This window comes from Amphibalanus amphitrite, unplaced genomic scaffold (genome assembly GCF_019059575.1).
Source record: "Amphibalanus amphitrite isolate SeventyFive unplaced genomic scaffold, NRLGWU_Aamphi_draft 000226F_arrow, whole genome shotgun sequence".
NCBI classification, from domain to species: Eukaryota; Metazoa; Arthropoda; class Thecostraca; order Balanomorpha; family Balanidae; genus Amphibalanus; species Amphibalanus amphitrite.
This window is the reverse complement of record NW_024881721.1, coordinates 285,533-302,351: the sequence shown is the minus strand read 5'-3', so window position 1 is coordinate 302,351 and position 16,819 is coordinate 285,533. Positions and strand designations below refer to the sequence as shown.

The 16,819-nt window shown below is 49.4% G+C and overlaps 2 protein-coding genes across 2 annotated transcripts in view; one reads left to right on the top strand and one right to left on the bottom strand.

Annotated features, from left to right (window-relative positions):
* LOC122385633 (TBC1 domain family member 17-like) overlaps positions 1–16,819 on the top strand; it is a 101,294-nt gene that overhangs the window by 34,057 nt on the left and 50,418 nt on the right. The gene's annotated exons all lie outside the window — the stretch shown is intronic.
* LOC122385638 (innexin inx2-like) lies at positions 14,359–16,533 on the bottom strand. The gene has a single exon (XM_043374019.1). It carries the CDS (start codon positions 15,841–15,843, stop codon positions 14,746–14,748), a length of 1,098 nt encoding a protein of 365 aa, XP_043229954.1. The 5' UTR covers positions 15,844–16,533; the 3' UTR covers positions 14,359–14,745.

Sequence of the window (16,819 nt, the reverse complement as noted above, 5' to 3'; positions counted from 1 at the left end):
GTCTTAATACCCATGCTGGGCTGCTGCCATACGAGTTAGTGGCACTACAGACTATGTATATTATACATTGTATAAGCCGAAGACACCGATCTTCCGATCTAACAGATTGCTTGTTTTGTTTGTTTGTTTTGTTGGGTTAGGCCTCTTCGGCGCAATGAGACCATTTCAGAGCCGGAAGGATGATATGAATTAGGGGAGACAATGGTCTGGGCAGGCACCCTATGGAGTCACCGGGGCTGAGCCAGTCTCGAAGGACAGGCCGACCAGCCCCAAGGCACTCACTACACCCGGCTACGGGTGTGCTCAATCGAGAGTGCAGCGGTGCCGCTCCAGGGGAGCAGCCCGCATGAGATAAAGGTGCCTGTCCAGCCCGGAGTGGGGGTTGCGGCGTGGAGGAGAAGGATTTCAGTATCCTGAGGTCAAACCTGAGGTCCTTAGGTTCTTCTCACACTGATATCAATATTTTCCTCTGGATTGAACAATAGCTCATGCGCGGGAAAAATGAGTTAATGTACAATTTGCAAGAACAAGTTACAAAGCCAGGCGATGCCGCACTAAAAGCAGAATTTGAAGCAAAAGTGGAGGTGTTAAATGCCCTCCCCCTTCCCCAGGCAAATCGCGGGTTATCATTTTTTTTTTCACTGGCATGCATCGGTAACACTTGTCATCCTTTATAAATTTCCGTAATTGATTTTACCTGGTTATCAAACGCACTTTGAAAATTGCCAGCTTGGTTGATTATGAGATAAAAAGGGGCGTAGAAAATACCAAATGCCATAGTTATATCGTTTCATAGAAACACCCCAAAACGGGCACTGGTCAACCGATTCAACTGACCCCCTTTTATGGAACTTCAGGACTAGGGACAATCCGATAAATATCGCACAGCATCTGCGACACAAATACTATAGGCATTGGAATCAGATGCAAATAATATTTAAACACTTGCAAGGGATGCAAATGTTTGAACATTAGCTATTGCAGCAGCGAGAATCAGGCATAGTCAATGCAAGAAGCCCCCTGGTAATTCACCTCATGTTAAACCATTGCCTATGTCGGTATGTATGTGGTGAATTACCCGATTCATTGTAATGAATAAAACAAAAACAATACCGATCTAACATACTATTCAACCCAATGACTGACATTCTCCCCTGCAGCTCTTACGTCTCCTGTTCCATTTCTCCGTGCGGCGTGTGTGACATCCGTCCGGCCGGTCCTCCTGATTTGCATGCTGGCGAACTCGACCAGTCGCAGGCCGCACGTGGTGAACTCGTAGCCCAGGTGACGTGCATATGTCAACTTCGTCAACGTCATCTGTCGACATGTTCATGGAAGACGACGTTGACGAAGTTGACGTACATACATCACCGAAGAATCGAAAGGCGTAGAAGTTGTGGTTGTGCAGGTTCATCTGGGAGTAGTAGTTAGACCACAACCTTCGGCAATTGGCATGTCCATGACCAGCATCTGACACTTGCCGCCTCCCACATCTTCCACAGGTAGTGCGGCACGTAGAAGAGCATCGCCTGGAAGAAGAGCGTGAACGCTACCCACTGGTATACCAGTGGGCAGCGTTCGCGCTCTTCTTCCAGGCAACTACTATACACCTTTTTGCGTTGTTCGATGGCCAATCAGCAAAACCCATTCGTCCGATCAGCACATAGGTGGCGCCAGTGAGAGGCATTCCGACAAAACCTTCAGCATATGGGCAAAACGGAATGCTGATCCCACTCCACAGTTCGTCAGTTGGTATTACCTTCGCTATTCGCCATAACTGATTGAGTTCCGGCAAAACCTTTGACGATTTGGATAAATGCTTCGTCTTTCGTTAATATCCCTTCGACGTTCACCAAAACATCCCCATGCTAATTTCGGCATTCCTCATAACATTTCGTCAAAACATAAAAACAGATCGCCCCTTTACAGAGAAGTATAAATATGACCGCGTTTATACAGTGCAGTGCGAGGCATAGGTGGCGAAACTTGTAGACCATTGATCTACATAAAAATCGGTAGCGTTCATGAGCGCCATAGGTACAATGTAGATGGACGTAGCTGACATGTTATCGGCTGTTTGAAAAATGGTCAGGCAACAGAGCAACAGGCTGGATAAGTTAACCCCGCCTCAAACACCAAGGAACAGGCAACAGGCTGGATAAGTCAGCCCCGCCCCAAAAACCAAGGTGTCCGGCCGGCAGGGCCCGGCTTGCCATCTGTCAGCCATTCCCTTGCGAGTCCGACCGGCGCGGCCGCCCGAGGCGTTGCCCCATGACATCGCACGGGCACACTGAAAACAAATCGACACAGTGAGGGCATGTTCTGTACTGGTAACACATCAGTCATGTGTTAATCGCACCCAAAACACAATAAGGCTGAGTATTTTCACGCTTGGCGGGACCTTCGACACGTTTGATAACACATAAAACAGAATAATGACACAATTTTATCGTGCCAAGCACGCTGGACGAATGTAATGCATCAGTGTATCGAAATCATGTGTTGTCGGATATGGTAGACGTGTACCCTTGCACAAATACACCGTGCCATCCACCAGTGAGCGACCTCTGAACCTTAACTTCAAATGGGGATAAGAGAGGGCGTTTTTCGAGCACCGACTTTTATGCTGGGTTTTTGTAAAAAGTTGCCAAAGTGTTTTGAGAAAGGTCAAAATGCACAATACAGCCGAGGGAGTCGATTGTCTAGAGCAATATGCGCTGATTACATCAAGTGCAAGCTGAAGCATAGCTAATTAACGTCTGCTTGGAGGAAGAAACTCCTCCGTCTATATAGGATATATTTGAAAAATCGGTGGCCGTAATTTTATCCCGGCTGTCTGGACAACTGTATTGAACAGTAGTCCTCCAATTTGGGGCTTCGTCACTTGGCGCTCAGATTGGGCCGTCCACGTGACGCGTTCACCCTTTGGCTCTGAAGTGGCCGACCGGGCGCAACTCCAGCTCGCGTATGGGTCGTCGGCCTCGTATGGGTCGGCCGCCCGCGTGCTCAGCCTTGACCGCGCCCTGACCGTATGGGTCGGCCGGCCGGGTACTCAGCCCTGACTGCACCCGAGCGCCCGATTCCACTCGGGGCCCGGCTTTGGCAGTCAGCCTGTCCAGCCAAAGCCATAGTCCCTTCAACTGCGCCCCGGCAACAAACTACATAATCACCACGTGTTTCCGTCTTTTACTTGCGATTATTGTTAAATTTAGTAACATATTTACCTTGTATTCTGCAAATGTATTCACACAAGCCTTATGTGTTGAAGACACAATGATATTGTGTTTTAGGACACAACACGACTGGGTTAACACATTTGTAAATTGACACGTCTGCGACGGGTCAAAAAATGCATGATGCAGGGTACCCAAGAAAGCCTAGTTAACACGCTCTGCCTGTGCGTTTTTAGTCGTTTTTTGTGTCATTTTGTTTTCAGTGCAGTGACGCGATAATGACGGCTGACTTCGTGGTTTGTATCGAAGCGTTTAGGAGTCCGACGCTCAAGAATCTACATGCCTACTCGGTATGGCGCCGGCAGTCTCCTCGTAGCTATGGTATAACTGCCTTTTTCGGAATTCAATGGTTAATTGGTTGCAAATTGCGCTGGAACTGTCATAAGCCTCATCCCTGAATGCGTGATTAACTAACGTTAAACATTGAATATGGCTGGATAAGCACTACATCATTGACATTTTGATCATTGACGAAAGTTTTAAATAAACAGTCATTGTTTACGCACAGTACCGATGAATTTTGCACATCGCCTAACCGTTTTGTGAAATGTCGAAGCATTATGACAATCTGACAAAGTGTTTTGCCTATGACGAACATTGTGCTCAATGACAAAGAGTTATGCAGAATGGTTAAATGGAGTCCAGCCTGTTTTGCCGACCGTCTAACAGTGATGCACATCGCCGATGGGTTATTCTGAATGACGCTTGTCCAAACTGATGCCGAAATGGTTATGACGATTGGCCATCGAACAACGCAAAAAGGTGTAGTACTTGTGGTACTTTAGCTCGTCGCCTTCCTCGGGCGTTACCACGCCTGGATGTGGGATGTGTTCGCCAATCTGCTTCCCGAACGCTCGGCTGGGCACGGTGAGCGTCGAGTGAATCCAGCAGTAGGTGTCCATAACCTTGTCGTTGACGCCTCCGAAAGTACAGTCAATCGGGTCCCCGATGTACTGCTTGGACGTAACCAGAATGCAGCACACGAGCAGAAGTGGTTTTGTCGCTTTGTAGTGCAGGCGAAACACAATGTTGTCGTTGCACACAACCATGGCTTTCATCAACGAGTTGAGCGTGGTTTAATCGCACCAACGACGGAATTAATGAGATTGACTATCAAGCACACGATGTCGGCCTGATGGAGCGGTGAACTGCTTCTGGCGGCACGGTTTGGCGGCTCGATCGCAGCGGTGAGGAGCGTGGTGAACTGCCCGGGGGACCGCCCGACACTGGGACCGACACTGAAGCCACGGGAGCTCGGACCGGCCGTGCTGGGCCTCCAGCTGAGGCCCGTTCCACACCCGATATAGAATGCCGTACGGGCTGCAATATCACACTTCTAGTGACGTCGTATGACGTCGCATTCCACGTCAAATCGAACAAAAATCGGCTGTTTTGCACCTTACCATCAACGATTTCATTATAAATTTGTGAGCGAGTTCCTGCGTCGCCCCGGACATTACATTGATGTTTTTTGCACATTCTGACCACAGGTCTTCTAAATATAGGGCATCAAATTTTTAACAAAATGTTGCATCTTTATATTTTTGAATGACCATAACTTTGGTTGTACTTGTTTGATTTGAATGAAATAAACCTTACTGTTTAGGTAATTTCTTAAGCATTTGTTTAGAATTGCACCTACTTAAATATATGACCTTGAAATTTGCTTAACTCTGTTCTTAAGCACAACAATTTAAATAGCAAAAAAAAAAAAACACGCCACCTTCGATTTGGCTCATTTTCATATATTTTATTGCATACCATATTCTTAACAACCTGTGAAAAAATTAGAGTGGGCCATTCATAAATTTTGAAGAAAATGGCACATATGCAAACGTATGTTAGCACGCGCAGTGGAGGGGGAAGAGCGAATTTCGCCCCACCCCTCCTGTTTTTCGCCAATATCTCATAATATTAATGCGAAATTAATTATGGCTACCTGTCCAGAATTGAATTGCACATCTCATCGTGCAAGCAATAAGAAAATCGGTTCACAACTGTTCTACTAATAGCGGTGTAAAGTGAACATCTTGTCGCCGCGGAGACGCGGTGACTCGGCAGCCGGCGCCACCCGCTACGCGCCGCCTGAATTGTAGACTGTGCCGGGACGGAACGGAACGGTTCCGTCTTTACATCGCGCTCGGCGCTCCTTACCGCTGATTACGTTCGATTCGCGTCACATTTTGTGAGAAGACTAAAAAATGTACAGACAATCTTATGGTGAAAGAATTTTGAAAATCGGTTGGTAAACAATTGAAATATGAATGTGTAAACACAAAATTGTGATTGCTACGTTTCCCGCGTCGGCCGATCCCGCCTCAGCCGGTGACATGTTACTCTTACCACACCCCTCTGGCTAATGTACCTATTTGAAGAGGCCAGGCATACAGTAATAATTTTTACTTTGACCTGACCTGTGACGTCATCGGTGACATCGAAGTCAATGAAAATAGGTTTCGCTCGACAGTTTTTCCAGGGCTATCATCTGGCGTTTGAATTTTACGATCGGCCCAGTACTCCGAGATAGGATGGGAGGTGCTCAGTAGAGCCCCCCCCCCCCCAGTCACGTATGGAAATCAGCGTTATGGAAAATACTCCAGTCATGCGCGGGTTAACTTATTATAGAGAAGTCTCAAATTTTTAAATTTACCTGACCTTAGCTAACCAGTATCAAAAGTCCGAAACATCCCGGGCTTCTCACAAAAGTCGGACCAATTTCTTTTGCGGATAGTGGACTGGAAACAATATTTAAACGAAATAAATGCACGTGAAAAGAAAACAAATTTTTAGAAGATTTATATGATACCATACTTGTTGAGTTCAAAAAATGAGATAGTGGTCTTAAGACGCAAAAAACCTCAAAGAAATTCTACTTTCAGAATAAGTTGGTCGTTTCAACACAACAGCTTCCGCAATCTTTTTTTTCGCAAAGTGAGCACCATCAGCACCATCTTGAAATACTATTTTCCACATTGTTGAAAGTTTCTGGCTCGAGGAAATATTAACTGCGGGTTCAAAGAACATAGCGCCGGCCGCAAACTCAATCAAAGAAGCCCGGCGAACGTCGCTCGTGTGAGAGATGCGCTACCCAGGCTGTCAACAGTCAGCGATACCGGATGACACTGACAAATTTTTGGAGTGTCCTGCAGACTACAATCAGGGCAGAGATCCTGAACCACTCAAATGCCGATAGTTCCAGCTAGACGTTTCTACGGCCAATACCGCTAAAGAAAACCGGGAGTGGCTGCAGGAGCGCTCCGGTCAGCGTGTGATCTCGAGGTTTGAGACACATCCGTGACCAGCGAGCTCCCCGGACTTGACCCCACCGGACTTTTTCCTGTAGGACCACCTCAAGTCCCAGGTGTACCGAAACCACCCAGGAAGTCCCAAAGACCTGAAGGGTGCAGTGAGGTCGGTGGAGCGCAGCCTGCCACCTTCCGTGTGCGTGCCGTGGCGTGCTGCAACAGCGGCCGCGCTGCGCCGGGGTAAACTATACGAGTACATCGAGCGAAACGGGGGTCATCTCGAACAGGTCCCGCGTGGCTCAGAAAGGCGATCGCCGACGGTCAAAATCCCCTGAAACAAAATATTTTTTACCAGGCTTTCAGGTGATACCTGATTTATTTTTGTAACACTGACACACCCTAAAATATATTAATTATAAATTCGTCCGACTTTTGTGAAAAGCCCGGTACAATTTGCTCGTATTAATTGCTGAAACTTTCAAAGCGATCAGTCACTCGCTGTAACTGTGGCTGGCAGTTAAACTTTTTAGGAGGTGAGGTCTCTTGACGTGACCTGGTGACGTGACCTTGAGTGACCGTAGTTTGAAATTTTCACAGTATGTGCAGTATAGATGTATGACGAGATGTGCCAAAAAACTGGAAGGGTGCTCAAAGACCCTCCCCCCCCCCCCAGCAGGGTCAGATTGAAAGGCATTGGCCGGAGAGGCGCATCAACTGGCTCAAGCGGTGTTTCCTTTGTGCTTGGGATTTATCATAACACATATGACTATTGTGCAAGTGATTTGTGGAATCTTTCCACCTCTAGAACGGCTTTCAACAGGATTAAAATATGTATTTGTGTAGCAAGCAGTAGGTACGTAAATATTGTAATTAAAGCAGGGCTGCGGAGTCGGAGTCGGAGTCGGAGTCGGTCGGAGTCGACAGTTGTGACCGGAGTCGGAGTCGGAGTCGGAGTCGATTTTAGAAACCCGAGCCGGAGTCGGAGTCACCGAAAATCTGTCGACTCCGCAGCCCTGCTAGGTCTGCGGAGTCGGAGTCGGGAGTTGGAGTCGGTCGGAGTCGACAATTCTGCCCGGAGTCGGAGTCGGAGCTGGTTTTTGAAAGCCGGAGTCGGAGTCGGAGTCGGAGTCGCCGAAAATCCATCGACTCCGCAGCTTAAACAATTGCAGATAAAGCGAACACTTAATGGCGGTAAATCATACAAATGACTCTTATTTTAGCGTTTTTTTTTTCTGGTAAATGTAATGTTCGTCCAGCAGAAGTATAGTGACGCAAGTGACCGGCGGCGGGGGGTATAGTCGCCGTCCGAGCCAAATTGAAAGAAACAGTGTGATGCTCAATGCCTACCTCGGTCCTCATGCTGCAAACACGTTATTGTTTGTTTGTTTGCCGTTTTGTTATGGTAATGGACAACAAATACGACGGATATTAAAGTATGTTATAGTAAAAATATACATATACCAAGACACTTCTTCAACAAAACAATCCAAATACAGAACATCAGGCCGTCCGTTTAACCCTCGCCGGACGAGGGGGGGGGGCGGGTGCCGCACCCCCCATAGTTTTTTTTTCGCGATAGCTCCGAACACGCCGGAGATAGAGAGCTAAAACTTAGCATACCTGGCCTTTGATTCAAGCCGGATCTTCTGACACCAACCGCATTTTCGGGTCAGGTCAGGTCACTGACCTATGACGTCATAAGTGAACATCCTCACTGCCACAGGAGCTTTCACAGAGAGATGAAACTTTAAGGACCTAGTATCCATTAGGAGTCTCACAACTTGAATGCCTATCTCGGATTTTTTTCTAAAGGTCATATGAGGTCAGGTCATTTTCGTGACCTCACCATTATAAGTCAAGGGGAAAATGAAAACTGCTATTTTGGCGCCGGGAACGATATCAAACTATCTCATTAATCTCAACCACACGGAATCGTGATTTCATGCAATCCTTGCAAGTTTCAATGCTTTACTTTTGCATTGTTGACCTTGGGTGACGTCATTTATGACGTCACTAGGGTCATAAGATTTTTTCGTCAATAACTCCTGATCAAATTGAGCTAGCGAGTCGGGAAAGCCACCAATATCAGCTACATCTTACCAGTGTGGCAATGCACTGATTACGGAGCGAGCGAAGCGAGCGTAGTCTTTCCTTAGATTAACGGAAATTTCTGAGTATGAGCGGCCGGCCGGCCGGCCGGCCGGCCGTGGTCACGCTTTTGCGAGGCTTATATCTCAGCAACCACTTGACCGATTTACACGCGGTAATTTTTGTAGGGTAGCTTCATTCCTTCTACCAAGTATTGGACTATTCCTGATGCATGTGGGTGACCCTTTATGCACGTGCCACGTGCAAAACGAAGAGGTGTCCGTTTTGTAATTGTTGCAATATCTCGGTAACTACTTGGCCGATTGCGCTGAAAGTTGGCATGTAGGTAGGCATCCACTAGGCACTGCATATCCATGTGCCAGAGTTGGGGCGCTGCTGCACGTGCGCACGTGCAGGGGTCGTTTCCAGATCTCGAGAACGGCTCGACCGATTGCGCTCAAATTTGGTACACAGTTAGGGACCGGTTAGTAGGGTGCCGTGCACAAGTCAGTTGGGACCCATTTTGCACGTGCGCACGTGCAGGGTGCCGCTTCCAGATCTCGAGAACGGCTGGGCCGATTGTGCCCAAATTTGGCACATCGCTAGAGACCGGTTAGTAGGGTGCCGTGCACAAGTCAGTTGGACACTCAGAAAACACTTTGAGAACATTTTTGAATAAGGGCTCATATGAGTGCCAAAACAGGGCTCAAATCTGTATGATTTTAAAATCGGGATCAGTTAGGCGCCCTTTTCGGGCTCAAAGTACATTAGCCCCGAAAGCGGCATCAGTTCGTCTTCCTTTTCGGGCTCAATTCGAGCTGCGTTTTAGGGCTCCATACGACATTCCGCCATTCCGTCTTTTGCTGTTTTCAGTGCCATGTGTTGGTGTACCTACCGCCGTGATTTCAAAATGAATGGTAAGTTATTAGTTATCAGTTATCGCTATCTTTTAGAAAAAATCAAGATGTTGATGCTCATGCCATTTTAATCCCTTATCAATTAAAATTGTGGTGGCATTTGTTCAGAAAAGGTCTGATCTACAATTGTGGCGCCGTTGATACGAATACGCACGGGTTTAATTATTCGTTTTTCTTGTATTTGCGCCACATGAAAGCATCATATCTGGATTCAGGATGTCAAATAGTGTAAGAATGTGCAAAAATTTTGTCTGGTTCTTCGTGATGATGTGATTGAAGCAATGCTTTCAAGGGTAGGTAAGGATTTTGTTACTTGTTCGTAATGGTTATCTTGATGCTCAACTAAAATTAATCCTAACCTTGCCTACTAACCTATTAAGTTAAACTTAGTACCAATACCTACCAACCTACAACCTATTTGGATCTTTCATATACTTATAACATGCTGCTGCTTCTGCTAACATGCTGCGGAATGCTGGTTGACATGATGGAATGCTGGTATGACAGTGTTCCATGTTTCAGAATTTTAGGTGAATAACCACACATGATGGGGAAAATGTTTTCATCCTAAAAATATGACAAGTGGCTTTATTTCATCTTTGCTAAAAAAATATGTCAAAAGTTTGATTCAACAGCCAGCTGCCAGGTTACGCATGACTTGACAGTTGATGCATCTACTCTACATCATTTCATTTCAGATCCTGTGAAGGTTCTGACAAAATCTGAGGTAAAAATGGCATTATGCAGTTTTGCGGAAAGACTAAATCTATCTCATTTTGTCTTCAGATTTTTTTTTATTGTGACACCCAATTGAAATCCAATTTTAGAACACTGTGACACCATGCCTGTGTGCCAAGTAAGAGGAAGGGTCTACAAGTATACATCAAGATAACCAATTATGGACAAGTTGAGACTTGAGTCATGAGCTCTTATTTGTGGTTACAATACCTTCAACTGCATGATTTTGCACAACTTCCATACAGGCATCCAGACTGGAAAAGGTTCAAGTCCATACTTATTCTGGTGCTTGAATATGGCAGTTCAAAGATGGAAGGCATATGATGCTACAAAATGAAAAAAATAATTCAACTTACAAAAAATAGGTATTCATATCTATCCTAAACTAAACTAACCTAAACTTACCTAACCTAATCCAACCCAACCCAACCACCCCAACCAGCCCAGCCCAGCCCAACCCAGCCCAGCCCAGCCCAGCCCAGCCCAGCCCAGCCCAGCCCAGCCCAGCCCAACCCAACCCAAAACCTACAGTCTAAAACCTAGAGCTAAAACCTGTAGCCCAAACTGGAAAACATCCATATGGTACGCCGGACGCCCGTGAAGCCGTCATGCGCCGAAGTTCGGCGCAAGCTATTTTGCAATTTGCGCTGAAATTTCTGCATTATTTGCGCCGAAGGTTAGTGCCCTTTTGCGTCAAAATTAAGCCACTTATACAAAAAGCACGTTTACATCTGCTGGCCAAGGTTTTATAAACCAGACAGAACGCTCTGGGCCTTAACCACTCCTGACTCCCATGTTTGAGCGTCCAAATTAGTTGATGTTTCCATGGAAGCTGAATACCACAATACGTGTAGCGCACTGTAGCATCGTGCCGTGAAATAAGGCTCGGGACGGAAGTTCCGGGGTCACAAAAATTGGTGTGGCGGTGTTGTCGCGGCTGGCGGGCTCCAGCAAGGGGTTTAAGTTTACGACACCACTCTTGTTTCAGGAGAGGTGTCAGCGATTCGAGACTACTTGGGCATGCGGGCAGCGGGGTCGGCGTGGCTGCCTGCGGCTGCGGCCACACATCTTGGCGTCCTGGAGGCGGAGATGCTGATGGTGGCATGAGTCATCACTGGCTGCCCGATTTCCATGCTCCAAGACTCGCCGTGAGGGCCGAGGCGGGCGTCGTGCCGATGGAGAGATGAGGAGGGATGCGCTGGCATCGCGCCTACTGGCGAAGGCGCTCTCCCTCCCGTCGGAGGACCCGCCGCGTCGTGGCGGAAGCCCCCCCCCCAACCGTGACTGAAGTCAGTGACCGGCTGGAGAGAGCGCGGGGGAGCGGTGTGGGACCACTGGAGTGGCGCTGCCCGCCGAGGCGCGCTTATCCACGAGACTGCCCCCGTAGACGCCAACAGACGGCGTCACGGTCCACCTGGACCTGCTGCCGATCGGGGCGTCCGCGACAGCGAGGAGGAGTGCTGCGGAGGCGTGCCTGGGAGCGCTCCCCCAGCGTGCGACGTGGGCCTGGGTCGACGGGTCTGCGACCGGGGGAGTAATAGGAAGGCGGCGCTGGGGTCCTCACCGAGCACCCAGACAGTACAACATTGGTACTGCGGGAGGCGGCGGGGAGGATTTGCTCCATTTACCGATCTGAGATGGTGGCGCCCAAAACGGCAAAGCAACATCTCCTGAAGCACCCGTCCTTCGAGGAAGACCCCATAATCATTTGCTCCGACTCGCAGGCGTCGCTGGCGACGCCACGAGGTGGACAAGTGGCCCAGACACACCCCCCCCCCCTCATCCCCTAGGTGCCGCCATCTGGGAGTATATGATGGCCCTAGTGGCTGTAGGGGGCCGAAGAATCCACCATAGAAGGAGGGCGGCGATAGCCCGATTAAGCTGGGCGTCCAGTGGAGCCTCGGCTCTATCATGGGCATTGGGCAAGGACTCTGCGAGCACCCCCGTCTCCTCCATCTTCGACGGCACTCCAGTCAGAAAGCTGTCCCCACCCGAGTTTCCCAGCAGCATGGGCCACATGAAACCGAACAGCGCCGAGCCGCTCGACGCTGAGGACCAGGCGAGAGTAACAGTGAAAAGGTGAAACGCTCGAAACGGCGCGCGCCGCCGGCCGAGGGCGCCGAGCCGGCCCAGGCCGGCTGCGGGTCAAACAGAAGCCGTCTCCGCGGCGGCCGCCCAGTGACAGCGACTCGGACTGACGTCGAGGCACCGCTGCCGCCTCCGCCGACCAACCCGCCGCCCAGCAAGGGCAGTTTGAAGGCGGCTGCGCCGGTGAAGGTGGCGCGGCCTGGCAGGGGCCGCGGCCGGCCCACTCCCAGCTACCCGTCCCGCGAGGTGCTCAGTACCACCGACTCGTCCGATTCTGAGGCAGCGCCGTCGGCGGGCCGCCGCCAGCAGTGACGACGACCGGCTGGCGGCGTTCGCGCGGGACTTGTCCGACTCCTGGTACTCGGACTTGCCGCCCAAACTGGACGCCGGCGGCGTGAGCACCAGCAACGCCAATAAAAAGTCCACCTTCATCCGGCTCTTCTCGCACCGTGTCAAAAGGACTACGCCGCGCGGCCGGCCGGCCAACTCGAATGAGCGCAGCGAAGGGCACACGTCCCCGACGGCGGCACTGGCGCCTCCCGCCGCGCCGCTGCCGGCGTTGCTGGCAACGCCGATCCAGGCCCATCGATTTCTACTGTTTTGTTGCCTACGTGCCGCTGCCGCCGCTCAGCCAGCACAATGGCGTGCCGGTGTTGCGCTGTCGGATCGAAAAGCGGCTCGTGCAGCGGACGGACGGGTGCGGCCCGCGCGATGAGCCGCCGCCGCACACCGAGCTGCGCCGCACGGACGTGAAGGTGGAGCTGGCAGCGGCCTGCTCAGTCCCCTCAACGGCGTCGACCGGCTCTCCGGCGATTTGCGGTCAGAAACGCCGCCGCTTCTGGGACCAAGGTGTCAGAGCGCGGCGCTGCCCGTGAGACGTTAAGTTAGCACAGGCAATGTCGTCTGCACTCCTTGCAGTTCATGTTCAATACACAACCATGTTGCGAAGTAATAGGCGCCGGGTTTTTCAGTTCATAGAACTTTTTCCCTGGCTATTACACCCCACAACCGAACACTGACACCTTGCACAAGTATGACTGTGTGTATGAATGTTAATAAATACATGAACCAATGTTGTGTTTTCGGTTCCAGTACCTTCTTTGGGCACCTCGGCAACAAGTAAGTAATCCGTTAGCTTTGCCACACCTAAGATAGGCTCCCACGTTGTTATTTGCTCCCGGGTTAACATAAACCGGTTTAACGTAACTTTTGCATCCCGGCCAAAATTGCCGGTTAACTGTCCCACCGCTCGAGACTGGCGCTAGGCTGGCCGAGCAAAAAAAAAAGTTTGTCCGCGGCTTCGTCTTATTCGCAGCTGCTGGACACGGGGGAGGGGGAGGAGGGGCTGCATCGGACGAAAAGCGGGCTCTGGTATTAACTGGATTTTTTGCCAGCTGGCGCCGTATGGTGGCGCTAGCAGAGCTTCTTACATATCAATGCTAGATTTAAAAGAATGAATATTTACCAATCAATTTTTCATTTAAAGCCATTTGAAATATTTATGTCCATCCTACTACCGCGCTTAGGTATATCTAAAATTAAATACCTTTCGTGCGTCGCCAGCTGGCCAGCCAGCTGACGCAATCCAGCTTTTACCAAAGCCCCGAAAAGCGATGACGTGAGCCCTAATATTGGCTTCACCACACAATTTGAGCCCTCAAACTGGAATCAGGTGAGCTCGAAAATGGGGATCAGGCTGAAAACTGGTATCATAGTGAGACTAGTTTTAGAGCTTGACACCGATAATGGGTACTGACTGAGCTCTGTTTCTGCGATCAATGATACCGATTTAAGGGATCGTATGAGCCCATGTGGCGCTAGCTCAGAAAGTATTCTCGAAATGTGCTGTCTGTTTTGAATATGGTACATTAGCCCGAAAACTGGTCTCTGAGCCCGAAAATCGGGACACTGTTTTCTCAGTGGAGGTACCCCCTCGCAATTTTGCACGTGCAAGGCCCACCCTCTCGCTCGCTCCGTTAGTCGCCCCAAAAGGCGTTATACTGGTATACCTATACCTAATCAGCCATAAAAAGCACGCAATTAAATCCATTTTTCAGGTCAGTTAAAAAAATCTAGTCTTCATTAGCACTCCGACAGAGTTACCAGTTACCACACAGCTCCTCTTTCGACGCTCCGATTCAGAGTTGAGGCTTCTTTGCAGTTAAGAAGACACCTACTTCAGTATTTCAGTGACAAATAAGCTAATTACTAATTAGCCAACAAGAGACAAATTATGTACATCGCTCATCATGTTAACACTTGTGTAATGCATACACTTTACACACGCCAAACCCAGCGCTATTGCTGCGTAATGAGGAAAACAGCCAAAAGAACACTCGACAGTCGACACCAATCCGCTGCCACCAACGGGATGACATATGGCATAGATCGCCTTGGCCACAACACAATTCTACGTCATCTTCATATCACTGTCCGCTACTCCTCCGTGTCCTTGCCCTCAAAACGCATCGCCAGTTTCCCGATCAGTTCCTTGAACGCGATTGGGTCCATGTTCTTTCCCATCTGATATAGCACAAACCAGTCGCCGATCTGGCATTTGCGCGCAACGATAGCAACGTCATGGTGCGAAGCCAGTCTGGCGCGCACCATGAGCAGCTGGAGCCTCAGCTGCGGGTGGAACACCTGAGCGATTCGATACAGCAGCACCAGACCCGTTAACACCGACAGCACTATGAACCAGAACCACAGCATTATGTAGATCTTCTCGTTGATGATGTTGAGGGGAAGCACACAAAGTCCGTCGATGCGCTGCACGGTGCCGGAGGCTCCGTACTTGTGGAACGTGCACTTGGTCATCTTGGGGAACACGAGCGCCATCGGGTCGGGCCGGTCCTCCTGATCCATGTTGGCGAACTGGACCACGCGCCAGCCGTACGTCGTGAACTCGTAGCCCAGAAACAGGTCCGTGAAGAAGATCTGCGCAATGACGTTCAAGAAGTTGAGAACTTCGCAACAGAAGAATCGCACAGCGTAAAAGTTGTGATGATGCAGGTTAAGCGAGAAGTAGTTGGTGATGAGTTTTTGCCTGTCCCGGCGCGCCTCCTCCTTCGTCACGGGGGACTGCATGTCCATGACCAGCATCTGGCACTTCTGGCCCTCCCACACCTGCCACAGGTAGTGCGGCACGTAGAAGAGCATCGCCTGGAAGAAGAGCGTGAATGCCACCCACTGGTAGTACAAATGGTGCTTAAACTTGTCGCCTTCCTGTGGCGTCACCACGCCTGGGTACGGGAACTGCTCGCCGATTTTCCCCGTTCGGTTCGGCGGCACCTGCACGGTGAATGTCGAGTGAATCCAGCAGTAGGTGTCCATCGCCTTGCCCTTCTCCTTGTCCTTGACGCCGTCGAAAATGCAGTCGATTGGGTCACCAAGGTACTGCTTGGACGTGACCAGAAGGCAGCATACGAGCAGAAGTGCTGTGGTCCCTTTGTAGTGCAGGCGAAACACATTGTTGTCGATGCACACAGCTTCGGGCTTCAGCACACCCTTCACGGATTTAAGGATGTCGAGCATGATGTCGGTCTGATGGAGTGGTCCGAATTACCAGCGGTCGACTAATTCTGGTGGCGCAGGTTGGTGGTTCGGCCGCAGCACTGCGGAGTGTGGCGACCTGCCCAGAGGACCGCCCGACACTGCACTGGTCCGAGCGCGAGTAACAGGAGCGCGGCACGGCCGGCCGAGCTGGGCCTCCATGGCTGAGGCCCACTCAACACACCAGGCAGACGTTCTGCCAGGTATGACATCACGCTTCCGGGGACATACAATCTTACCAAATGCCGTGAATGCGCATTCACGGCATTTGATAAGATTCATAGTTATTCAATATTTATTTATTCATTCATTCAAGCAAAACACCCAATCATTCACGCCTCTAAACACATTCGGAGAGGTTAGCTGGCCCGGGACGTGCGACGTATATAAAAATACATTTCATGCTATTGTCGGTAACTCTGGCCAGTGCTGCCAAATCCTATTTACGGCACTGGCAAGATTGGGTCCACGTCAGCGATTGGGTGACATCGCACAATTTAGATAGCGGAATATTTTGTTTAACACTCTGACAATTATATATTCTACAGAGCGGTAAAATGCGACATTCGGTTACCATTGATGCAAACCGCTTATATAAAAAAACGACAATAAACCACACACCTGTGCATTTTTGCACATGCTAACTCTAGTACGATGGCAAGTCACTAATGTACATTGTTGCATCTCCCATTGCATCCCCGCAAGAAAGAAGTACTCGACTAATCAACGACGTAGTGAGATCTCGGATTTTTAAAGTTTTTGGATTTTGACTTCTAAAAATAAAGTTTTTTTTTTACATGAGCCAATTATCTAAAAAGTTTTTCGACTTTCGAAACAACGGAATATATATGATAGTCCCTACCATCTTCTGTATTCATACCAAATTTAAGATCGATACCTCTAATTTGGCCAAGTTATAGCGAAAACAACTGTTGAAAATTGATGATATCAAATTTTC

Coding starts and splice junctions, on each gene's coding strand:
- LOC122385638 (XM_043374019.1), bottom strand. CDS start 15,843: ATGCTCGACATCCTTAAATCCGTGAAGGGTGTGCTGAAGCCCGAAGCT.